This window comes from Podarcis bocagei (genome assembly GCF_964188305.1).
Source record: "Podarcis bocagei genome assembly, chromosome: 10".
Lineage (NCBI taxonomy): Eukaryota > Metazoa > Chordata > Lepidosauria > Squamata > Lacertidae > Podarcis > Podarcis bocagei.
In genome coordinates, this window is record NC_138135.1 from 32,783,711 (window position 1) to 32,808,535 (window position 24,825).

The following is a 24,825-nucleotide window of genomic DNA, read 5'->3' on the forward strand; positions in this document are numbered from 1 at the left end:
TGCTCTCCTGGGCTAGGAACACACCTTGGTTTTTGTGCCTAGTCAGGAGTGTTAGTAGTGCTGACCACAAGAGAAGGGTCATTTTGCTCACTGTATGCAAAATAAGCCCCTACTTTCATTTTTTTTTTTTTTTGCTATTATTGACAAGAGTACAAAACTTTAAGGAGGGAGGTAGTTTATCAGTGTAATATTCAGGTGAACAGCATCCACATATTCCAGTGCACGTGAACTTTGTACCCTCTGGTGTTGGCAATAGGTATTTTACATTTCCCTCATTTTTTCTCCAAGCAGCTCAAGGTTGGGGAGCAGTGTACACTATGACACTATGAAGTAGGTGAGGTGCAGAGACCAAAGGTCACTTGGTAAGCTTTATATGGCCGTGTGGGGGTTTGAACCAGTGTCTTCCCCACTCCTAGTCCTTATCTGACATTCTAACCACTGCATTTCAATCATGCTAGCTCCTGTCTGCTGAATTCCTGCTGTTCGTGCAGCTGTTAAAGGCAAAGCAATAAAAGTTGGCAACTGGGCAGTATACCAGTGAACTTCAGCACCTAAGCAGAAGCCGAAAGGTATTGCCAAATTTTTAATAGGAGGAAAGGGCTTCTCTCTTAATAGTGACACATGGGGAAACGTCATTAGTTGTAGCATCCTCCCTCCTTGTGAAAAGGTGCATCTGCTGGAGAAATGCTGCTGGTCTGTTAAGCCTATCAAACACATGGAAAATGATTAAGTATTGCCAAACCTTGGTGGTGATCTTTCAGATGATAGGAACTGGAGAGAATGAACTTAACATTTAGTAAATATGTTGGAATGGTAGGTTTTAATTTTTTACACTTCTGTTTTCAGTACTTGTACCCTGCTCTTATAAGTGGAGCGGTTTTCAGAGTGGCTTAAATTGTACTTTAAACTTAAGTAGCAAAATATATTGAATGGTAGTTTGCAGTGGACCAGGAGGCAATGCAGTTGGAACTCAGCTGTCCCACTTGCTTATTTATTGCATTTTTATAGTGTTTAAATTACCAAAGTCTCCCAAGTTAGTGGTCTGCAGTAGTTGCAAAATACAACTATGTTGGAAAGGGGCTAGAACCTGCAAACGTCTCTGCAGTCATGAACCCTGTTCTGTTTCCCATCTAGGCACAGATAAGAGAGCCAGGCTTTTGTTCGATTCATCAAAATTGCTGCAATTAAAAATAAGGGCATTGGCTGAATTTTACAAAAGCATTTGTATCCATTCTTCAGTCAAAAAGGCTCCCAGAGCAGCTTACATACAATCAATTGATTGTATGTAAGCTGCTTACATACAATCAACAGGACAGTTTCTGCCTGCAGGCTTAGAATGTAAACAACACACAAGGGGGGATTTCTCCTTGCCCACCCTCCTTTCCCCCCCTCTAATTGGCTTCATAATGTTGAGTTTGAATGTGTGTGTCCTGCACTGACTGAGGGCTCATCCACACTTCTGTACCTCCTGTCTGAGAGGTTTTTCTTCAGTCCCGCTGCTTTCCCTAGGAAAACCTGCTGTGTATCACTGAATTGGAACAAATGTCAATCAAGTTTTCTGCAGATTACTGCTGAATTGGAACAAGCATCAAACAGTGGGGTTTCCCGGGGAAAGCAGTGGACTAAAGAAAAACCTCAGGCAGAAGGAACAGAAATGTGGACAGTGACAACAGCTCCAATGCAACTTATTTACAGCATAGTCTCTTCTCGCTAATGCTTCTAGCCTTCACCCTGGCCAAAAAGTGTCCCCTCTTCACCAATGGTCAGCTTCACCTTTTTTAAAAAAAATTGTTTATTGTCTCGAGTTTCTTTTGCATAGGCATAAATTACAATCCAGAGATAGAAAATAAGGAACGGAACAGTGCAGCATTTGCAACAGGCTACATACAGTCTTAGATACAAATCCAAGCACACTTTGTACATAACTGTTTTCATAGGAGAATCATTATTATTAATACAGCACCATCAGTGTGCATGGTGCTTTACAGAGTACAACAGGCCAGGTCAAAAGTAAAGGGAGCGGGCAAAGAAGTCATGCTTTGGAAGGTGCCTCCTACTTGCTGTCACCTTGCAAATGCCATCTGAGCACCTTGCTACTGGTCGGAGCTGACACAAGCATGAAATGCCTACAGTGGTCATGAAGCCATTATGTGCATGAATCACCAGCATTCTTCAACTGTTGACTCTTTGCTTGGTGTGGCTTTGAGTAGACCCTAGGACCAGGAAAGTTTCATGCTTTTCCAAATGCATTCATTCATAAGCTCACTGAATGTTCATTTGGTCACTCTAGATTTTTAATCACTTTGTTGCACTTAGGGTCTGTTAAACACATCCTTTCTTTCCATGCAACTAATAGAGCAGAGAAGCCTATCTACATAAATTGTTGTATGGAGCCCAACTGTGGGAAACTACCCTACAATGATCAACATGGGATTTATACACCCCTAAACAGACTTCTCCATTTTCTCCCAAGTACAACCTAGCCATCAACCTCTTTTATGAGGAGTAGAGAACAGGTAAAAATCAGTGCTTATTACACCCCTCATCTTTTGGAGAGTACAAAGACAAGAGTAAGTTACCTATATTTTCTTTTGCCTACAAAAAACACCCAAGTTTTTATTAGAAATTCCCACCTCATCCCACCCCACCCCAAAACCATAAGTTGACCTAGTGCTTTGTAGAAGCACAACAGGTTGCCTACCAAGCATGGTGAGCTGAAGCAAGCCTCTAAAACTGCCTAATTTCAGGCTACCTCGCCCAACATTGCCCCATCGCTGCAGAGAATCTGGAGCTGTATCACTCCCAGCTAATAGCTATCTGCTCAAAGACATCCAGTAAGCAAAAGCCCAGCACCCCTCAAGGCAATTGGTTCCACTGTCAGATTGCTCTTACCTTTAAAGAAGTTTCTCCTAAGGTTTAACCGCAATCCACCCTCCTGTAACAGCCTGGTTTTTTTTCCTAGCCTTTATTCTGTATTTCAGATGAAAAAAGCAGGAAAACCTGGCCAATGTATTTTTGTAATGCAAACCGCACACGCACGCCTTCCAGAATGCTGCTTTTGCATGTCAGATGCAACTCCTGCCTGATATAAAGCAAGAGTTGCTTTTGACCATGTGGTCCTTCTACTTGCTTTCTAGGAAAAAAAAACTGTTGGAACTGGCCTTTATTCTCTTGTTGCATGCAAGGGCATCAAAACACTTCACAAGGATTCTGCCATAGACCAAAGAGCATAGCAGTTATCACTGGACCCTGACAGAATGATGTGCCTCTTCTAATAGTGCAGGTCATCTTAACTGATCCTGCAAGCCGCATGGTTGTGTTAGCTGGAGCAGCTAACAGCACCAGACTGGGGAAGCTGTGAAATGCTTAGAAGATAAACTGTGTTGATGTACTTCCACAGTAGCTTAGCAAGAATGCATAGATAGATAGATAGATAGATAGATAGATAGATAGATAGATAGATAATGTGTTTAGTTAGCAATGCTAGGCCCTTTAGTTATAATCAGGATTATGTGTTACCAGAAGCATCCAGGCAAAAGCTGTTGTTGGGGTGGAGGTGAGTGTATGCTAAATCCCACCACCACTCATGGTTTCAGGTTTAAAATAGGAAAGCTGCCCTCTTGTCATTTGAACTACCTTCATCAATCCTTATGACTTTTTTAACACTGAAGCTGTGAGATCCATGTAATACTGTTATTTCCTTATGGATATGTTCTGTTTCTTAGAATCACACAGAAGCTTGTCTTCTGTTCAACCCCTTATCTACTTGATGTGTGTCATTATGTAATTAATTTATATACTGCCAAAGTGGCTTCTACACATAACTAATGCCACTTTCCTGTTATAGCATCCTCAAAAGGTGTGCAACTGTGCCCTTGATCATATTTACTCAAGAGTCTACTTGGCCCCTCAATATAGTTGAGAAACTAGATGTATTCTATATAGCTTGGGGAACTACTCAAGCTGGACACAGCATTAGCCCACTCCTCTTGGGATTTAGGATGAAGACAAATGCTTTTCCCTCCAGGAGTGAGAGTGGGTTTTTCTGCTATGGGGCAAGCCCTGTTTTTCCTCTTGCCACACTGACTTCTCCACTGACATAACAAATCTGCGGCCAGTATGAATTTTTGCAGCTTCTCACTCCCCTTTTCAGGCACAACTTAGCTTTTGCCAGTTCCCCAAATGCCCGTATGTCTTATATTTCTAAATGTTTATTTGGTGCCATCCCTAAATGGACATTGTTGCTATGGCCAAGCCCAAATGAAAAGCGATGGGCCAGCTGTTGTGGCAATCAGCACTCTCCACAGATAGCTGGAAGGGAGGTGGGAAGGACACAGCCTCCTGCTTATGTTAAGTACTAGCTTATCGGAACTCCGCACAGCCAGCTTGCCCTGAAAATAAAAGGCAGGTAGGAAAGAAACCCTGATTGCTCCTACATTAATTTCAGTTCAGAAATTTTCATTACTCAGCACTGCCCATGTGTTTTCAGCCTTAAGTTTGGTAAAAGCCTAGATGAAGGCACTATTTTATGAGATACTGTATCCATACCAGGAAGGCTGTCCCTCCAGAGTACAACTGTTACTGCTGGCAACTACAGATACCTATTTACTATAAATAACTAGTCGGCAAATGTTAATGTTAAGCAAATGTAACAAATTCTGACCTCTATTACCTTACCCAAGTAGTCATGAGATTTCCCGTATGGGCTAGTCTATATATTGCAGAAGAATGAGGCAATCACAGAGAGCGTACCACTTCAGAGTAAAGATGGGTATATATGCCATTTTTTAAAATATCCGTTGCAAATTAAAATAAAAACTGGCATAGCAGGGAGAGAAATCCCACCTTTATTCTTCTGCTAGTATGGACGGGAAAATGCAAGGCTGTCCATTGTACCACCTCAGAACTTGAGCTGCTTATGCTACCTTGTCTTACTGCACGTGGGGATCACGTGCAGAAACGTGGAAAGATTTTCCTCACCCTTTTTGACCATATGAACCCACTGGGCATTGCAGCAGCATGTGAGTTAAAACCTGCAGAACAAGAGCCAAGCACCCCTTGTTTCCTTTACAATGGAAGAAAATGAAGTTTATTTGAAGCAGGGCTCATCAAGGCCCTGTAAGCTCTATTTTAAGGTTGGGGCACATTCTCTGAGATAATGGGTGTCTCTGAACATGTACAGAATGCTTTCCCTTGCCACTTAACAAGCAGCCCTGCCACACCTGGGAGTTAGGCTAAGCAAGCACGACCGTGCTGGCCAGACAATATTCATTCCCTCTAGAAAATTAAGCGTTGTAGAATGGGAATGAGTTCCAACAGTGACACATATTAGCAGAGCTAAGCAGTTCCATTAGAAAACCAACTCTGAGCACTGTAAAGTAGACTCTTCTCCCATCTTTCAACATGGCAGCCTTTGTTGTTAAATACTTAACCTGACAGGGCAAGCCCATGCATGTTCACGCTGAAGTAATTCCCACTAAGCAAAATGGGGCTTGCTTGCTAGTAAGCTTGGTTAGGATTGCAGCCTCTCTCATTTAAATAAACATCAATTTCCCCCTCTTGTCTTTTTCTATTGTGCAGGCTACTTTTGCAGCCAACGCCAAACCACCTTTTACAGTGTGGTAAACGAAAAATTAAACCTTTCCAACCCAGGAAAGGGAAAAACAACAGCATGGGGTCTCTTACTGCCCTTATCAAAGAAAAAATCCATAGATGCACTCCCCCCCACCAAAATATAATATTATTACATAAACACTGATAGAACTATGACAGTATCATGGCACAGCTTTCTAAAGGAACACCCAGAAACTATTTTTCCTTGATGGTGGAGGGGAAAGAGATGAACTGCATAGGCTTTTGTTTTTTTCAAAAAGCTGAATATAAAATACCAAAAATCAAGAAGCCCTCTTTCTCCCTCTGCATACTGAAAGGTACCCCCAACCCCCTGCCCTTAGGAGAGAACCAATTGACCAGGATAGGAATTTTGAAGTCTCCATGCTTCCCCTCGTAACAAAAAGAAGCATCACTCATCCCAAGTTGCTCTCCTTTCCAACACTGCTTTTCTCCGTCTGCCTTTTGTCAGTCTGAGGCGCAGAACTTGAGGTAGCCAGTGAGCAAGGCTGCGGCATGCAGGAGGGGTTAAGGGACTGGCTCCCCATGCACGCGGAAACGATAAATACAGGTGTACTCCGGGTGGCCCCAGTTGCTGAGAACTCTAAGCTCAATAAGCTGGAAAGCTGCAATCCTGCCTTCATCCTGAGGATGTAAAAAAGGGGGAAGCAGGGAGGGAAAAGGGAAGAGAGAAAGGCAAAATATTGAGGAGGGCCAGAGAAGCATCAAGCTTGTTTCTTTGGAGACATAGGGCTGCCATGCCGCCTCCTCTACCACACCCTCTCCTGTGAGATGCTCTGGCACTGCTCACACTGGCATCTTCAGGTAGGGCTGAGAGAGGGCCCCTGCCCTACCTGAAACCCTGGAGACCAGCTGCCCATCAGTGTAGACAATACTGAACTAGATGGACCAAGTCACCTGATTCAGTCTGAGGTAGCTTCCCAAAAGCTACCACACTCTCCAGTTCTACCTTGGGCTAGGGTTTCGACCCACCACCACCCTTCAAACCTTGCACCTTTTCCTTCCTTACCTGCAAGTGGAATGTTTGGATGGGATCCCCATCCTGGCTGTACGTGAACTGGCCAAGGAGGCTGCCCTCTTGCTGCCCTTCTTCTGTTAAGCCCTGTGGAAACAAAAACAGGTTGGGGAGAAGGAGGGAAGGGGGTGAGAGAATGGGGAGGGGAGGGCCGTGGGGAGATCAGAGCAACCGCAGGATCAGAGAGGGGAGAGGGACACAAGTGCGGTTAAAGGCCAGTCTTGTGGCTGCATGCCAAAATGAAACACACAGGGCTACGAGGAGGTAAGGGACAAATGGGAGCAGTAGAGGGGTGGGGAAAGAAGGCTGATGGTAGTTATGAACGTCAATGCCTCTTCCTCCTTTCCCAGAGGTGCAATTTTGGAATCTCACACCTCCACACCTGGGACCCGTCATTTGTTAAGGGTTCTGAGAGTGGGGTAACTATGATCCCCAGGATTTTTGAGAAAAGCCATGTGCTGTAAAAGTGTGATGTGAATGCAGTGCCTTATACTGTCTTGATTTATTCTGTCCCTCTTGAATACCCTGGGAATTGCAGTTCTGCAGGACGGGCCTTGGGCTCCAAATGAAATTTCAAGACATTCATACTACAGTTCCCAGGATTCTTAGGGAGGTGGGGGAGCTGCAGCAGTGCACTTGGACAAAGACTAACATCAGTATGCATCGTACATATGCCTGCAGTCTTGGCTCCTGGTTGTACCAACCCAAACTTCATCATTAATGATCCCAAGGTGTCTAACAAATGGCTCCTTTCACCCCAGACTCTTGGGTTGCCTGGTGCATCTGTATTCACACTGCACATCAGCCTTGGCCAACATGGGACTCTTTGGACTACAACTCCCATAAGCCTCAGCCAGCACAACTGATGGAGGTTGTGGTCCAAAACACTTGGAGGACACCAGGTGGGTGAAAGCTGATGATTGAACTGAGAGCCAGTGTGGTGTAGTGTCAGACTAGGACGTGGGAAACTAGGGTTCAAATCCCCCCTGGTCATGAAGCTTACTGGGAAGTACCGTTTGCTAAAGATGCTGAGCAACAATCAGTCCTTCTTCCCAGGGAAATCTGTCAACTGTAAGGTTAATAGGGGCCTCCTCTCAGCACACTTCACAAACTACAGTTCCCAGGAGTCTTTGGGGGGGAAGCCACGACTGTCTAAAGTGGAATAATATTGCTTTAAATGTATATCGTGCAGATGGGGCCTTAAATAGCTGTGCATCTGACCACCCAGTTGGGCAAATTTATGAAGGGCATCTTGCTGTACTTTGGGGAGAGAGAGAAATCTGAGGAGACTTCTGGTGGAAAAGCCCTGGATGCTATTGGAACCTCTGCTAGCAAAGTGTGAGAGAAGCCTCCCTCTTCTGACTGAGAATGGGAAATTATCTCCAGTGTGCCTCTTTTAAACTTGCCCAATCTACGACATCCTCCCCCCCCCCCAGTCCCAAGCAAAGAGTGACTTACATAGACCGCAAAGTCCTTGGGGGCGCTGGGAATGGTCCCTTTGGGAGAGAGGGCTTTGGAGATGTGTTCTAGCGTCACAGCTGTGGGACGGATGTTGCTCGAAAGGCGAATGACAGCAAAGCCTTGGGAGCCTTGGAACGCCCAGCAGTTCCCAGGGTGGACATCTGGCTGAAATTAAATCAAACACACAGAGTTTTAGGTAAGAGGCTGCCATATGTTAGACTTAACCATTGTATCTGAAAGCAGAAATGATGCTCCAATATGCAAGGACCAGGAGGGAAAACACAATGAACTCTGGGTTGGTACTTGTTCACAAATTTAACACAGCCCTTGGCACCTTATGGTACTGTTATCGTATTCCATATAAAACAGGGCAAAGGGACTTTTAAACATTTGTTAAGAAGTATTTAACAAATCACCTGGCAGGTGACTAGGAATTCCATGCAGGTCAGGGAGCAAATTGCTCCATCCGTAATATACATTTCGCCTTTCATTTCCAAGGAGTTCAAGGTGGAAAGACATGCTGTAATTGACACGGGAATGCTGCTGAATATGGCAATCAGTCCTGTCACGTGCTTTCTCTCTTCCCCTTATAATGTGGAATATGGCTCATCCTTGTGATGAAGTCATGTAGACCCCCTGTTTCTTACTGCACTCACTACCTCTCTGCTTCCTACAAGGTGGTTTTATATTTACTGCCACAGTTCTGTTTAATTTTTTACATCAATATCCTGCTTTCCTTCCATCTTGGAACCCAAAGTGCCATACATGTAGTTTCTGGGCAGGCAGCCAGCCATCCAGGTATAGATCAGAGCCAGATCTGCTTAGCTTTAGCAAGGTGCCTTCAGACCACACACCGGGGCAATAGTGGCAAAAGAACCCAAGGCAAAAAGCAAGAGTTTCTCAGGAGGCTAAACTGCCAGGTTCCAGATTCTGTCTAGTGGGGAGTTTATGCAAAGCTTTGATACTCTTTGAGCATGTAATAGCACACACAGCATATTTTCTCCAGCTCAACATTTGAGACCACTATATTGATACCTGCTTGCATATGAAGTTTACTGGGCCAGTCACATATACACTCTGTCCCAGCTTACTTTATAGAGTAGTTGTGGATATTCGCAATACATACCAACCTTCTAGGATGAAGGTCTAAATAAAAAGGTAATCTGCTGGGTGAGGTATTGTGGATTTGAACCAGACACTTTGGGGAGAATAAGATAACAAAGAAAAGGTAGGGCAGGGCCATTGTACCTTTAATAAAACCTACCTGCAGAATGACTCGTGGAGACTGGGAGTGGTACCACAGGGGGATCCCAAAGAGACTAAGCAATGCAGTCTTGGTCTCATAGGTTTCTGAGCACCGGGTGCTGATAACACTGGCCCCTGTAGTTAAAAAGATATGGGTGAAGGAGAGACACATCGGTTTTCCCTCTGCTCAAAGCAGTAAGAGAGCTCATGCAGACAGCTGATAAATCTAAAAGATATTTGAACATTCCTTTAACATTCCCCACTCTAACAATAAGATATTCCCAAACTGCAACTGGGCTATTCAATGCATATTTGCATGCATTATTCTGAATGGGCAATTTGGGGTTTAGGAACTTTTCTTGGGAGAGGGCAGAAGCTGAATCTTGTAGGAGAGACAGAAGAGACAAAAATTGCTGAAATTTGAGAAACAAATAGGTGTGGATATGCAGAGGGGGAACCCTTTCTGGTTTTTCAGTTTATAACAGAAACTGGCAACAAAGTTTTAGGTTATTCTTTGCCACTATGAGGGCTAGAAGCATGGTTGTTGTTGTTTTTAACGTGAAAGAGAAGATTCTCAGACAATTCCTTCCTGCAGCAGGAAGGAATCAACATCATGTAATCAACATCATGCCAATTCTAGCTCACGGGCCACCTTTCTTGACAGCTATCAGGACAGAAAGACCAGCCCAGCCAGAGTTTGCATACCTGCAGATTCAAGAGCATAATCAACCATTCCAATGCGATCATCGCTGTAGCGCTTCAGGGCCTGGTTGACAATGTGGTGAACTTGCTGAAACAAGAGAAAGGGAATGAATGTAAGGCGAGAACTCAGGATTCTAAAACTTATTTTTCAGTTTTGTTCTATTCTGCCAGGCTAAAGTGTGCAAATGGCAAGGCTACCTGAGGAATTCAGGTATAGCTTGGCTGGTGCAAATCCTGAGACTGGTTGCATATCAGTGGTGCATCAACAGACCACTAAGACATGAGACCTGCACCGTATGGACCGGTGGGACTGCTGTGCCAAAAATTTGCCTGGGAACAACATGCCACATTTTTTACTCAGTTGAAGAGGCATAGGGTGATATTAAAAGTTAGTGTCATTAATTTCAATGAGTAGATCCATTGAAATTAATGGACACAACTTAGTCATATTCATTAGTTTCAATGGGTCTATTCTGAGTGAACTTAGTTGCATATTACCCATAAATTGTGACTTAACCATTCCTTCCTGCCTTACACACCAAATTGTTAGTGACATCCTGAAAAATAAGGAACTGTCAAACCCTGCAGAGCTGATCACTATTTTGTCAATAACCGATACTGCCTAGGATGAGAGTTGAGGCTTAATATTCAGCAGGCAAATATATTAGCAAAGTTAAGAGTTATTACTGTGTCAGGGAGCAAAGGGATGGCTGATGGTGCCACCTAATGGATGGCTGCTGATATGCCACTCAAAATATTGCTTGCACTGTTGTCAAAGGTATAGAATCAATCGTAGAGCTGGAACGGACCCCAGGGTCATCAAGTCCAGCTCCCTGCAATGCAGGAATCTCAGCTAAAGCATCCATGACAATTGGCCATCCAACCTCTGCTTAAAAACCTCCAAGGAAGGAGAGTCCACCACCTTCCGAAAGAGACCATTCCACTGCCGAATAGCCCTCACTCTTAGAAAGTTTTTCTGTACGTTTAGTTGGAATCTCCTTTCTTGTAACTTTAAGCCATTGGTTTGAGTCCTACCCTCCAGAGCAGGAGAAAACAAGCTTGTTCCCTCTTCCATGTGACAACCCTTGAGAGATTTGAAGGTGGCTATTGTATCTCCTCACAGTCTCTTCTTTTCCAAGGTAAACATGCACAGCTCCTTCAACCACTCCTCATAAGGCTTTGTTTCCAGACCCTTGCATCATCTTGGTTGCCCTCCTCTGCACACCTTCCAGCTTGTCAACATCCTACTTAACTTGTGGTGCCCAGAATTGGACACAGTATTCCAGGTGTGGTCTGATCAGGGCAGAATAGAACTAGAACTTCCCTTGATCTGGACACTATACTTCTGTTGATGTAGCCTGGAATAGCATTAGCACTGGAGCCTCAAGAATTCCTGGGCTGTGTAGGGACAGAGACCAACCAGCTGGACATGGCTGTGCTGATGCCATAGGACATCTGGGTTGAGAAATGGCCTGGAAGAATCATGAGAGCAGAAGGGAGGCAGGGAAGAGCCTTACCAAACATGACTGACTGGTTCAGCCCTGAATAGAAGGCCTGATCATTGGCTTCTTCATAATGATAATTGGCATTTATACAGCATTTTCAGTGTTCACAGCACTACCTGCACATAAGTCATTCTTACAAAGCCTTGCCCCATATTGCAGATGTGGGGGTTGAGAGCTAGAGTTTATGGCTCAGCTAAGGCAGGTGGAGCTGGAGACATTTTAGATATTGGAGACCTACTTTGTTTTTTTACTAGAACCTTTAGGTCCAGCAACCAAACTCACATACAAATACATATGCTAAGAATTAAGGTATACAGTAAGCCCATAACTTACATTCCGGTGATCGTGCCTAAAGCTAAAATCGCGTATCATCTAAACACACTGGGTGCAATGGAGTGGGGGGTTGCCAGAGTCTTTCCCCCCGGACACCTGCCCCCTTTATTTTTTTTTTAATTTGCCAAGTGTGTAAAGGTGAATGTGCACAAATTAAAAACACACAAATTGCAGGCTTACAGTACTAAGTATACTAAAAAAGGACACAGACTAAGAATTAAGAACAGGATGCCACTGAGCACGTGTTCAGTCTAGGACAAAAATTCACTCCTGGTTTCCCACAAAGCTTTCTTCATTTCTTCAGCCAAATTTAGCGGGGGTGAGGTAGCCTTTTCATTGTTGCTCCTCAATATTACTTTCACATTCCAGACCTCTAAATACACACACACAGGTAATATTCTACATCACCATCTTAGCATCATTCTTGGAAATGCCCTTGTGAGGAACCACTTCAGCCAATTGGTAAGCGAATTCTCACCTCTTCCGTTACTCCTATGACACCCTCCCTTTGGAGTACCACCCCGACATCTCGCGCAGAGAGCCGCTGGTCCTCAGAGACTTTGGCAAGGATCTTCTGCTCCAGGTTGAGGAGCTGTTCCTCTAATTCTTCACGATGGAGAAACAGACTGCCTGTCCCGTCCCTTTTAGACTGGGATAGGAATCGGCTGAGCCATATCGGAAACTGGATTTCCACCTGAAATCCAACAAAGAGAAGAACAGGTTTCATAAACACTTTTCCTCCTGTGAATTGCAGACCTTCTATGGAGAGAATGTAAAGAGATTACTGAGAACAAGCAACAGCTGCCCTGGGCTCCCTTGGGAGGAAAGGAGGGGTATACATTTGTTAAATAACAGCAACAGCAATGCTTCCACCTTGGAAGATTTGTTCTTTCTAAGGGGCATGATGGGTGGGGCAGAGATACTTAACAAAAATGTTTGCAGCTTTTCATCTTTTGACATCTTTTAATTTTGACATTTTGCTGATCCGTAGGCTGGACACTGACCTTTCCCACCTCCTGCAGGCCACTTTGTCAGATGGGTGGGGCTGCCCGCCTGTCATTTACCTGATGTCATCGTGACAACAGGCGACAAATTTAATAAATATTTGGAATGCATTTGTCGAAACCATAGTGACACATGAATCAACATATACTTGAGGGAAACAATAAGCTTATATAGTTTTGTAATCTTAATTATATTGTATGCTTATTTTGTTTCTGCTGCTTTCCTCTGCTTTTAAAAATGTTTCTGATGTATCCTCTCCTTTTTCTATTCATTTGTTTATTTACTTTAATTTACTATAACAATATCAATAAAATATAAATAAATAACTTCAATGAGATGTGCTTTCAGCACTGATCAGCAAGCAGGGCTTGCTGTCAGCGCCCATCAGTAATGCACTTTAATCTCCAGACTGTTCCTTTGCAGCCATGTTCTTACCTGCCACACATATGACACACCTCAGATGTCAGGGAAGGTTAAGTGTGGTTTGGGGAAAACAGCCTTGCAGGAAAAATTAGGACGTCCGACAGACTTAATTTGGCCCCGAGGCTCTCCATGCCTGGTTCATGTCCACTCCTACATAGAAAGGAGCAGACCTCCAGTTCCCTGGCTATACTACACTAGAGATAAAAGCTTTCCAAGAAAGGCTTAGCTATGAAGGTCACTGGGAGACCTTGGGCTGGAATCACAGGTTTATTGCAAGACTTAAAATGCAGAGATGAGAAACCATGTATATCAGCTTGAGCTGGAGGAAAGGTATTAAATAAATGATATATAAAATAAAATGAACTTACATCTTCCCGCATTTCCTTGATCTGTCCTGGCAAAGAATCCACATGTTTTGACAACCTTTTCTGATCCGAGGCCAAGACCACAAATTCTTTTTTCAGGCCTGTCAGTTGCGCTTCCAGCCTTTCCATCTCCTTTTGGAAATTACCCATCAGACCTTCTTGTGTAGAGCTTCAAAAGCAAAATGAAAATTCAGGTGCTTCAGAGTCGGTTGTATCTTTAATTACCTCCACCAATAATGTTCTACAAAAACTATGTTTGGCTGTGAAGATCAGTCAACAGCCACCCCATGAAAATCAACCCATACCAGACAGCCTAATCTAAGCTATGTACCACACCATACATTTAAAGCTCATTCAACGTATATTTAAAACACATGAATTTCATCAAAGAAGCCTGGGAACTGTAGCTTAAGGTTGCTGTGAACTGTAGCTCTACAAGGTGGTGAAACTACAGTTCCCAGGAACTTTTGGAGAAAGTTGTGCTTTAAATGTGTGTGAATGTGATTTAAATGGATGGTGTGGATCTGCTCTGATTTCCAATATGTCTTGTTTGCTGTTGATCTCATGGATGTCTCTTTGTGAGACTGTGGATGCAGAGAGGGATAAAAAAAAAATCAAATGAATAAATAGTTAAGATGTTCTGAATGTAGGTAATAGGGCAGCAACTGACTATGCCTCTTTATAAGTACTTGCCATCAAAAAATAGCACATAGTTCCTAGTTGATCTTTGACTGCAACAGGACTTAAGAAAAAGCACTTTCTTAAAAGCACAATGGTGCAAACAGCAAATGAATTAAAAACAATGATGTGCGACCCCCCCTCCAATCTCCTAAAACCATATTTCAGCCACTAATTACAGGTTTCTGGGCCAAACAATCAGGGTTGACTTGTAATATAAGCAAGTATTACAAGCACTGAACATGCATCTTACCAGCTCATTATATGTCAGCATCACTACTTAAAAGGTGATAAATTGTATGAACAGCATTGACAGAAATTCTCAGGTTATTCATGCATCCTGTTATTCCAAGAATACGTAAGTTTCACTTTCAAGTTAAGAACAATGTCGCTTTAAACACAACTCTCTCAGGTTACATGCATTCCTGGCCCTCCTGCTATCGTAAGACAAAAACTGCCATAGGAGAAAACTCTTTCTTGAGGATGCTCAAATTACCTTTGCCACTGCGAAGTCATTTGGAGCATCCGAGTTTCTGTCTCCTGTGGGAGAAACAGAGCACAGGTCAGGAAATAGAAACAAAGCAGAATAAAATCCATTGCTTGTGCAGCACCGTGTGTGTAACTAGAACTGGAGGAGCACAACTGGAGGAGCCACAGTAAGGGATGGATGGATGAATAATAACATATCTTCTATTTGGACCATTCACTACTTCTTTGTCCACTTCTCAGTCGGTGAGCAGGGGTTAAAGCCATCTGCAAAAGTCCTCTTTGAAGAAGCGCCATGATTCTCATTTAAGAGAGCAGAAAGGAGCCTCCTCTCTTCAACTCACCACTGGCTACACAGGGGAGAAGCAAGAGACTGCTTCAAAGGCTGCTTTTGCTTCAAGACAGACCTTCCTCACCCCCTGCACTTCTGTTTCAGCCTCTGGAGAGAACAGGATGTACAGCCAATGCAGGACTAAGCCTTGTTCTTCTGCCCATCAGCTGACTTCATGCTCCCCCACTGAGTTAGAGCCCCCCCTAGAAGTTTGGCTTGCATGCCTCATTTAATTAAACAGAGCTAAGCACATGCTTAAAACCCCCCTTAAATTAGTGGGAGATGTGTTTAGATCAGCTGCATCACACCTAGTAATGTTTAAAGATGCAGTGAAACAGAATTGAAATAATCAATGTAAAGGTTATACATGTTTTACTAAAAAGTGAAAACTGTAAATATTCTATTTGGATTAAAAATGGGGGGGGGGGACCACATTACAACTACAAGAGCTGTTAAGACAGTGGTTTCAGCTACATGTAACAAGAAACCATGGTTTATTGCAACATGAAGAAGCTCCAGCAAGTTCAAGCACTTCCTCCTCCTGTGCAGTCAGGACGATGACTTCTGGGACGGACCACAGCTCAGACATAGAGCATCTGCTTAGCATGAAGAGGATCCCAGCTTCAATCTCTATCATCCCCCAATAGGGATGGAAGAGACCCCTTGTCTGAAACTCTGGAGAGCTACTGCTAGTGTTGACAGCACTGAGCTAGATTGGGCAACTGTCTGACTTGGTATGGGCAGCTTCCTGTTATTCTGCAGAGTAATTTCAATTTCAAAGAAATGTCATCTTGTTGTGTTGTATGAGCAAGGATTCTTGGCTTACACCAAACTCTAGTGAATGTCACAAGAAACTATCAAGAAGCTTCAAACCATGGTTTTTGGAGCTGGCTTGTTTAACCAACCAGGAACTGTGTTAAACCAGGATCCTTGGTTCATATGATACAACAAGCCAATATTCTTTGAAAGTGAACACCGGTGGTATGACAACCTTCCCTACACATTGCATCCTTAAAATAAGAAGTCAAGTTTTACCTCTGAAGCCTGGGATATTTTCTTCAAGAGACTGTCAAAATCCTTCCGTAGCTGGGATCGAAAAGCATCCAACTCCTTCTGTAGGGAAACAAGAGAAGTAGTATATAGCTTTAAAAACAAGCACAAGTTTGATAACTGATTAATAGTTTGGTTTTGAATTTGTTAAACAAACCAATGAAGCAAAATATTGACATATTGCAAAACTGCAATTAAAGCTCCAGCAAGTAATTTTTGTGCCATTACTTACAGATAAATTGCGTAACAACCTGTTTTTTCAAGCATTTGCCCTCTATGTTGTTCTGCTAGAAACCTCCCCTTAAGATCCCACTTGTTGCTGCTGTTTGCTGCAAACAGCAGCTTCAGGAGATCATTTTTAGGTGGAAAAAATGGTGCAGAGGAAAGGCTTGACCCTTCTCCCATCCCATGATCCTGATCAAGACCGAGCAAACTGCAACTGCTATTTTAAAGCAAGGGTAGGGAGCAACATGCAGAAGGAAGACATGTTTAATGTCAGCGTCAGGGTTGCCCCTGAGTGAGTGCCCTAGAGCCATTTCTCAGAAACCTCTGAAAAACAAGGATTGCAGACAAGTTAATGGTTTCCTGAAGCAAGAGCGTTGCAAGGTTTCATCAGGAAGCTACAGGACATGCACCGATTGGAAACAAAGTAGTATGTCCACTCCAAATCTTTTGCTGGCCCAAGCAACATAGAAAGTGAGATTGCGTATAACCACCCCGATACCATGAGCACAAATCGTCATGAATGCAAAAAAGGGATCCAGGCTCTGCTCATACCCAAATCTGAGGAGTGTTCAAAACTGGAAATTAAGCAGTTATGTGCACAAGTCAACATGCTTGTAGCCCTAAAGTCAATTCTCCCCCTTGATGCCAAAATGTCCCCTTCATTCTCTGTTCCTGCCCTACCTGGAGGTGAAGGTCTGACTCTGCACGGAATTCCTCTCTCAAGATGGTTTCTCGTCGTCTCACCAGCCCATCCAGAAGTGACAGGGTATCGTCATGAGACAGGGCTGCCCCTTCCACCGTCTTTTCCCCTCTTTGCAGTTCCAGCACTGAAACTGCACCTTCCAGGCTCTCAAGATGTCTCTCCAGTGCCTGAAGCCGAGACAAAACCTGCTGCTGTCCCTTTTAAATTCAGGGCATTGGGGGGGGGGGGAGGAGAGAGAGATGCAGCTACATAAGGCTACTATCACCATAATTTATTAGAAAGAATCTAAAATGAATCATGTAAAATGCTCTCTGCACCCCTGACAAACTGCAGCTCCCAGAATTATTTCATTTAAATGTATGCTGGAAATGTATCCTAGGCTTCAGATGCAACAAGGCTCTTTCTTTGTTCATCTATTCCAACCCCCTGCAATGTGGGAATCTTTTGCCCAATGTTTGGCTTGAACCCACAACCCTGAGATTAAGAGTCTCATGCTCTACTGACTGAGCTATCCCTTGGATTCTTAACCCACCATAAAAAAGATAAAGTACCCCTGACAGTTAAGTCCAGTCGCGAACGACTCTGGGGTTGCGGCGCTCATCTCACTTTACTGGCCGAGGGAACCGACGTTTATCCGCAGACAGTTTTTCCGGGTCATGTGGCCAGAATGACTAAGCTGCTTCTGGTGAAACCAGAGCAGTGCACGGAAACACCATTTACCTTCCCGCCAGAGCCTATTTATCTACTTTCACTTTTTGGGCGTGCTTTCGAACTGCTAGGTTGGCAGGAGCAGGGACCAGACAATGGGAGCTCACCCCGTCGTGGGGATTCGAACTGCGACCTTCTGATTGGCAAGCCCTAGGCTTAGTGGTTTAGACCACAGCACCACCCACCATAGTTCCCATTAGAATTTTATGACCATCTTAACCCCAGGTTACAGCTCAGAAACAGCCAACAGCAAAGTATATGGCTCTGCATGAATCCACCTATGTTTACAAGAATATAATTATATCCCTGTGAAGCAAAGAGGGAACTCCCTAGCTCAGCTCAGCCTGAGGGGTGAGCAGAAATGTTGCAGGGTGTCTCCTACTGATGAACCTCTGAGATCCACATAGTACTCACCTCCGAGAATGCAACAAAATCTCTTGCTTCATCTCCCTTTTTGGTAACAGGAGAAGACAGCTTCATAGATCCCCAAGAAAACACAGATGGGTGGAGTCCGAAAGGATAAAAATACCAAGCACCTAAATGTGATTAGTAAGGAGAGTTCAGTTACAGTTGGGTTTATCCGATGGGTCTTTACCCGGCTATTCTGTCAAAGCAGATGTCCAGTCTGACTTACAAAAATCTAGTTAAATATAAACTTCAGAATATACACCAATATTCAAATGAGGGCTTACGTGGGTAGGCTGATTTATATAACTCAACCTCATAACACCAGAACATACGGTCACTCAATAAAATGGATTGGCACCATAGCTCAGGACGGATAGAAGGAAGAACTTCACACAAATTAATTTGGGGAATTCACCATAAGATGTGGGAATGGACACCAGTTTTGGAAGCAGTCATGGTTCTTCTAGCTCAATGCTGCCTCCCATGGCAAACCAATCCTGGCAGCCCCAGCCAGCATGGCCAATGCTCAGGGATGGGGGGAGTTATAGTTCAGCAGCATCAGGAGAGCCCCAAGTCTGGCCTTCCCCCATCCATCCTGGAGATGCCAGTGGTTGAACCTGAGACCTTCTGCATGCAAAACGTGGACCCCCACTGAGCTACAGCTTCCCCCCAGAAGGGGAAATTTTTAAAAAATTAAGAGATCAGACAGAATCTTGGAGGATATTACTAACAAAAGCTACCAGCAGAGGTAGCAAAATTGGAAGCCCAGTGTTCCAGATGCAGGCAGATAAAACAAAGGAATAATTGCCATCATGCCTTGTCTGTGAGCTTCCAGAGGCATCTGGTTGGCTGCTGCAGGAGGAGGAATGGTGGGTGGTCTGATCCTGCAAAGCAGTCTTTATTACACTACAGTTCTCCCCTTCCTGAAAGGAAGTTGGTGAATAACTAATCATTAAGCAGCACTTATTGATGTGCAGGAGGACCTTGACAGCAATATGGAACTCACCGTAGCCAATGGCAGTCAGGAGCAGCAACAGGAGCAACAGCAAGAGGAGCTTCTTCAGGATTGGATAGCTCCTGAGCACCAAGGAGCAAGAGAGAAAGGGAGAGGATAAGATGCAGTGGAATTCCACAAAGGCAAAACCTGACAAAGAAGCGGAGCAGCCACTGTCTATGGTCAATTTGCCCTTCCTCATAATGTCTACCATAAGGGTGGGGAAATCTTTTTGCAGCCTGAGAGCCACATTTCATTCTGGGCAACCTTCTGGGGGCCCCACATGCCAGTGGTGGACAGGGCAAAAGGCAAAAGCAGGGAAAACAATGTATTTACCTTTGTACAATGTGCTAAATTTCTACATATGCACTGCCACAACTCTCTCTAACCTCCATCCAGGGAAGCAAAAGGCATTATCCAAGTATCAGGGGTGCAAAGTAGGGAGAGTGAGGGGTGGGGTCTGGGAGAGCTCTGAGGGCCACACAGTGAAGCACAGAGGGCCACATTCAGACCCCAGACCTGTGGTCCCCCACCCTTGGTCTACCACAATGCAGCATGTAGTAAGTAATTATTGCACTGCCCCTCTCCAAGACTGAGATTACTAATCTCTGGACTACCACAACACAATGTGTCAGCCATCAGACTGTGAGCTTTCCCACCCCACAATGCAAAAGGGGACAGGGAAATGCGCAACATGACATCTTCGCACAACACTTTGTGCTATGGTTGTCATTAGTGAGAAGAGGAACCAAAGAGCTAGATGGGCAGCAGCAGTTGCAAGTCTCTTGCAACCTGTAGCTCCAATCTCAGCCCCAGATATGGTGACCCCTTAGTTCAGCTGTCTCCAACCTATTGTCGTGGTCCTCCCAATGCTGTTGGGACTCCAAACTCCCATCAGCCCCAGCCAGCATGGCCGACAGTCAGGGATGATAGGAATTGTAGTCCAGGATCAGCCATGGGAGAGGCCATTCCAGCAAATAAGGGGCAGGCTGTATGACATCAGAAAGACTGCACATATTTATTTTTCAATTGGCTAGCCCCCCTCATTTTCAAAAGCAGCTCAAGGCAGCTAACAAATTCATCATTCCAACCACACAACATACAAACAATTTATTATTAATTAATTAATTAATTAAATGTATATACACAGACTGACTATAAAGTGTCATTCCAAGTTGAATAACAAAATCAAAATAGTAATGCCACTGCAACCACATCAAAGCTAAAACATCAAATACAAACCAGAAAAAGAAAGAAAAATAGTTCAGCGTGGCCAATTTTCAGGGAGTCAGAGTCTATCAACTCCTGGGGAGCAAGAGGCACCCACTCCCTCCTGTAGGGCAAGCTTTGGAAACCCTGTTCGCAATTTGCACTTTTCAGCTCCCACCCAATTGCTGCCTCTCAGCCAATTCAGAAATTGCTGCCAGCCGCATTCCTGAACATTCTAAATTCTCTGCCACACTGACCGTGTTAAGACGAAGACATCCAGCAGGGAGGCTGCAGTGGTCAGGCGGTACCACGCGGTCCCCATCCACCAGTATAGCAATCCAAAGACCCGACCTGCAAAGTCACCAGAGCAGCATGAAAAACAGCAACAGGCCATGTCAACAGCTCAGCTTGTTTCAAGATCTAAGACTTCATTTCCTGCTCTGGCAAAGTGGTATAATACCAGCTTCCCTTCACGCACTTCCCATCTCCCCAATGTAGCTCATCGGAAACAGGTCTTGGCACACAACTTCCTTTATTCGCTTGCCATGTAGGCAGATCTGGCAGCAGAAATGGCAACAGTCAGAGAAACCAGAACATCTAAATCTTCTGCAATGCTCCCACTGCTGTCCTAAAAAACTGCCCTTCTGTTACAGGAAAGTCAGGAGGAGACTCCATCGTGAAAGGGTTGAATTATATCAAGAGATTTGATTCCAGCTCTCTAGGCTGGATATGACAGAAGGCCAATTTGCTTAGCAATGCTAAGACAATAATGTTATCACTAACTACTGTTGTCACAAATAGTCATGTAATTGTATTGGCCCAAAAAGATCTTCAAGAGATGTATGGAAGCCCAAAGGGAGGGTGTCTGCTGCATCTCTGCTGGGAGAGTGTTCCACAGCACTGGACCAGAAACACTAAATGTCGGATTTGTAGTTGAGGCCAGCCAGGCCTCTGTAATATGATGGACAACTAGCAGTGTGATCTCAGTGGGGGTAGAAGGTCTCAGGCTGTCTTTTCATTTCCATTTGCTAACTTGCATAATGAAAATCACTCCTCTAAATAAAACACTTAACAACTTTTCCATTTACCTGGTGATGTAAGCACCAGCCACAGAAAAGAGCCAGCTTTGGAGATTGCATTCCTCAACACAGAACCAGAAGTGTTCTGGTCCAAGTAGGTCTGACCTGCAGGAAACAGAGTATAGGTTTGTCAGCAAACAGGGCATCACTTCTTCCTCCCTCCCTCACACACTTTGAATGTAAGGAAAAGACATTATTTCTTTATGATTCTATTTCCTTGGTTCCCAAAGTAGAAGAAACCTGTCCAAGGAAACAGAGGGGACTGATAAAGCATTTACCAACCTGCCTGAGTTTTAAGAAGTGCAAGGGAAGCTTTGGTGGTGGTCCCTACACCTAGTGAGGAAGGGGGCACATGGGTGGGCCTTCCCTGTGCTGGCCCCACACCTTTGAAACAACCTCCCTTCTCAGGCCATCCAATCACAACACTGTTGTCATTTTTTCAGCAGGTGAAAACTCACCTTTTTTGCCCTGATGTGGGGTGAGGTGTCTTGGGCATCCAGTAGCATAGTGGCAAATTCAGAAGAGCAGGGTTCCTTCATTATAGTCATACCCATGCCCCCTCATAGCCTCACTCCTTCGAATATTGTACAACCTTCTAAGATTATACAATAGTAATAAAAATTAGGGATGCATTGCAACTATCAGCACAGACCTCCATGTGCTGCCCTTCAGCTAGAACTACTGTTTCCTGTGCACATAGCTCTCTCCTTTGGAGTGACTTAAGTTGTGGTTCCTGTGAAGTTCCATTGTGCATAACAGAACTTGCACACCATTCTCTTCAAAATGAAGCAAAAATGTGCTTTCAGTGTTCCTTCACTTTGGAGCACACAGCAGCTAAAAAGCTTCCCTTTCATGCCGATCGGTCAGCTCTAGGATGCTGGAGACGCAGATCCGCCGCAGAAATAGCAACTGGTCTTGCCTCACCCCCACAGAACCCTAGAACACAAGACCAGTATGGGCATCTAAATTCTTGTCGCTGCAGCTCGCTTAATTGAATTGGAATATTGCATTATGTGTCATGTCGTTCTTATTTTATTGTTTCTTTTTTTACGAAGGTGAGCAGCCTTCCTGCAGCATGAGGGAACGGCGGGTGGGTGGGAGACTGATGCCAGAACCAAAGGTTTGCCAGTGTGGTGTAGTGGTTAAGAGCGGTAGTCTCATAATCTGGGAAACCGGGTTCGCGTCTCCGCTCCTCCACATGCAGCTGCTGGGTGGCCTTGGGCCAGTCACACTTCTTTGAAGTCTCTCAGCCCCACTCACCTCACAGAGTGTTTGTTGTGGGGGAGGAAGGGAAAGGAGAATGTTAGCCGCTTTGAGACTCCTGAAGGGGAGTGAAAGGCGGGATATCAAATCCAAACTCTTCTTCTTCTTCTTCTTCTTGCCAGTGTGTGTGAGGAGCTGCAAAGCTAGGATGACACTACAGGCAAAGGGCCATTGTGAAAGGGTTATCTCTGTTTTCACGACAAGAGACATAAAAGCAGTCTATGTTGTGGGACAGGGCTTGGTGCAAGAAGATTTTTTTTTTTTACATGAGTTTTCTCTCCTAGGAGGTTTCTCATTACAGAGCATCATTGCTGCTGCCTTGGGACAAAGAGCACTTCTGTACCTGCATAATCATCCTCAGAGGAGTAGCCAGATGATGAGGCGTAGGTGTCGTAGGTTTTCCTTTCAACCAGCCCATTGATTTTTTTACTGGACTCCGAGCCTCCAGTACCTCTCCTCCTCCTTGCTGACAACTCCTCGCCTGGCCAGGAAAGAGGAACTTCTTTAGGAACATAGGAAGGTGCCTTATCATACTGGATCAGACCATCAATCTCAGTATTGTCCACACCAGGGGTGGAGAACCAGTGGCTCTTGGGCCCAATCTGGCTTGCTAAACCTTCTGATTTGACCCATGAGACAAATTTGGGCAAGCTACGCCCACCTGATGTCAAATTAGCCATTACCTCCCTTAACTATAACCTGTAGCCAAGGTTTGTCCTACAACTACGGGCTGTGATTAAAGAGAAGAAACCTTAACCACAAACCTAACTAAACTGTGGCTTGGCTGCCATCCTGCACCAACTTAAAAAACCTGGGGAAGAGCAAAGCGGATGCAAGCTCTTCTCCAGATGTTTTGGACTCCAACTCTCAGCAGCCTCAGCCAGCGCAGCCAACGGGCAGGAATGCTGGGATGCCCTAAACATCGGGAGGGCACCACGTTGAGGAAGGCTGGTGTATTTAAATTCTTTTCCTACTTTTCCTACTTTGTTCTTTAAGCTAACAACATCACACACAGCAATACCATGAAATTTTCAGCACAACCATTTAGTATACCTAGAATCATAGAACTGTAGAGTTTAAAGGGACCACAAAGCTCACACAGTTCAACTCCCTGGAATGCAGGAATCTTTTGCCCAATGTGGGGCTTGAACCCACAACCCTGATTCCTATCAATATAAATAGAGCAGTCATAATACTATATAATTCTAACAGAAAAATATACATATGATCTGCAGAGCAAGCAGATATAAATATTTCAGAATAAGTAAGAAGTAGCTGAGGAGGGTGCTAAGCAACCATATAGAACCTCTCTACAGCTTATACTGGGTGGTAGACTGGTATCCCCCCCCCCATGCAGGAATGATGGGAGTTGGAGTCCACCAACATCTGGAGGGCAACGGATTCCCCAACCTCGGCTTAAGTGGAAAAGAAATACTCACTCCAGTAAGAATTGCGGTCTAGTGGATCATCCAAGAGGGCGCTGCTTCTGCCGGAAAGTCCCCTGCCATCTCCCAGGTAAGATTCGCTGACCACAGACTCGCTATAATAGGAGGTGGTATGGGTAGCAGGGTTGCTTCCCAGGCTAGGAGCCGGAGATGGCCGCTTCACACTGCTTGATTTCCTTCTCAGGCTCCGGCTGCAGGAGTAAAAAAAAGGAACACACTGTCATGCCGATGTGTGTCAGTGTGATAGTGGTTAGAATGGTGGACTAAGAAATGGAAGAACCAGGTTCATGTGGGAGTGGTGCATCTAAAATGCTATGGAAATAGTTAATGTAGCATATAATTCTATGATGTCACTGCAGTAGGCAGTTTTTTCAGTTACGTCTGTTATCAACTGTAGAGCGTTAGTGAGTTTGTTGTATGCTGCTATGTGCCTCAGAAGTCTGTAAAGTCTCATAAGTCTGTCAGTCCAAGATTATATAAATACATGCATGTAAATATGTTTTAGTATACTAGGTAAAATAATGTGTTATGTTTAAACCCTAAACAGAGTGCCTTGTGCAG

General features: G+C 44.4%; 1 protein-coding gene across 2 annotated transcripts in view; it reads right to left on the reverse strand.

Moving 5' to 3' along the window:
- Nucleotides 1-2,530: 2,530 nt before the first annotated feature.
- SUN2 (Sad1 and UNC84 domain containing 2) overlaps nucleotides 2,531-24,825 on the reverse strand; it is a 31,663-nt gene continuing 9,368 nt past the window's right edge. For both annotated transcript variants that reach the window (XM_081211107.1, XM_081211108.1), the window contains exons 3-18: nucleotides 24,259-24,455; nucleotides 23,163-23,300; nucleotides 21,566-21,661; nucleotides 20,735-20,828; nucleotides 19,281-19,351; nucleotides 18,281-18,402; nucleotides 17,137-17,355; nucleotides 16,216-16,293; nucleotides 14,860-14,903; nucleotides 13,689-13,854; nucleotides 12,371-12,586; nucleotides 10,058-10,142; nucleotides 9,372-9,487; nucleotides 8,105-8,272; nucleotides 6,641-6,733; nucleotides 2,531-6,255 (exon numbers count right to left, since the gene is read on the reverse strand). In XM_081211107.1, coding sequence (XP_081067233.1) covers nucleotides 6,139-6,255; nucleotides 6,641-6,733; nucleotides 8,105-8,272; nucleotides 9,372-9,487; nucleotides 10,058-10,142; nucleotides 12,371-12,586; nucleotides 13,689-13,854; nucleotides 14,860-14,903; nucleotides 16,216-16,293; nucleotides 17,137-17,355; nucleotides 18,281-18,402; nucleotides 19,281-19,351; nucleotides 20,735-20,828; nucleotides 21,566-21,661; nucleotides 23,163-23,300; nucleotides 24,259-24,455 — 2,020 coding nt within the window. In that variant the 3' untranslated portion in view covers nucleotides 2,531-6,138. The remainder of the gene's footprint in view (nucleotides 6,256-6,640; nucleotides 6,734-8,104; nucleotides 8,273-9,371; nucleotides 9,488-10,057; nucleotides 10,143-12,370; nucleotides 12,587-13,688; nucleotides 13,855-14,859; nucleotides 14,904-16,215; nucleotides 16,294-17,136; nucleotides 17,356-18,280; nucleotides 18,403-19,280; nucleotides 19,352-20,734; nucleotides 20,829-21,565; nucleotides 21,662-23,162; nucleotides 23,301-24,258; nucleotides 24,456-24,825) is intronic.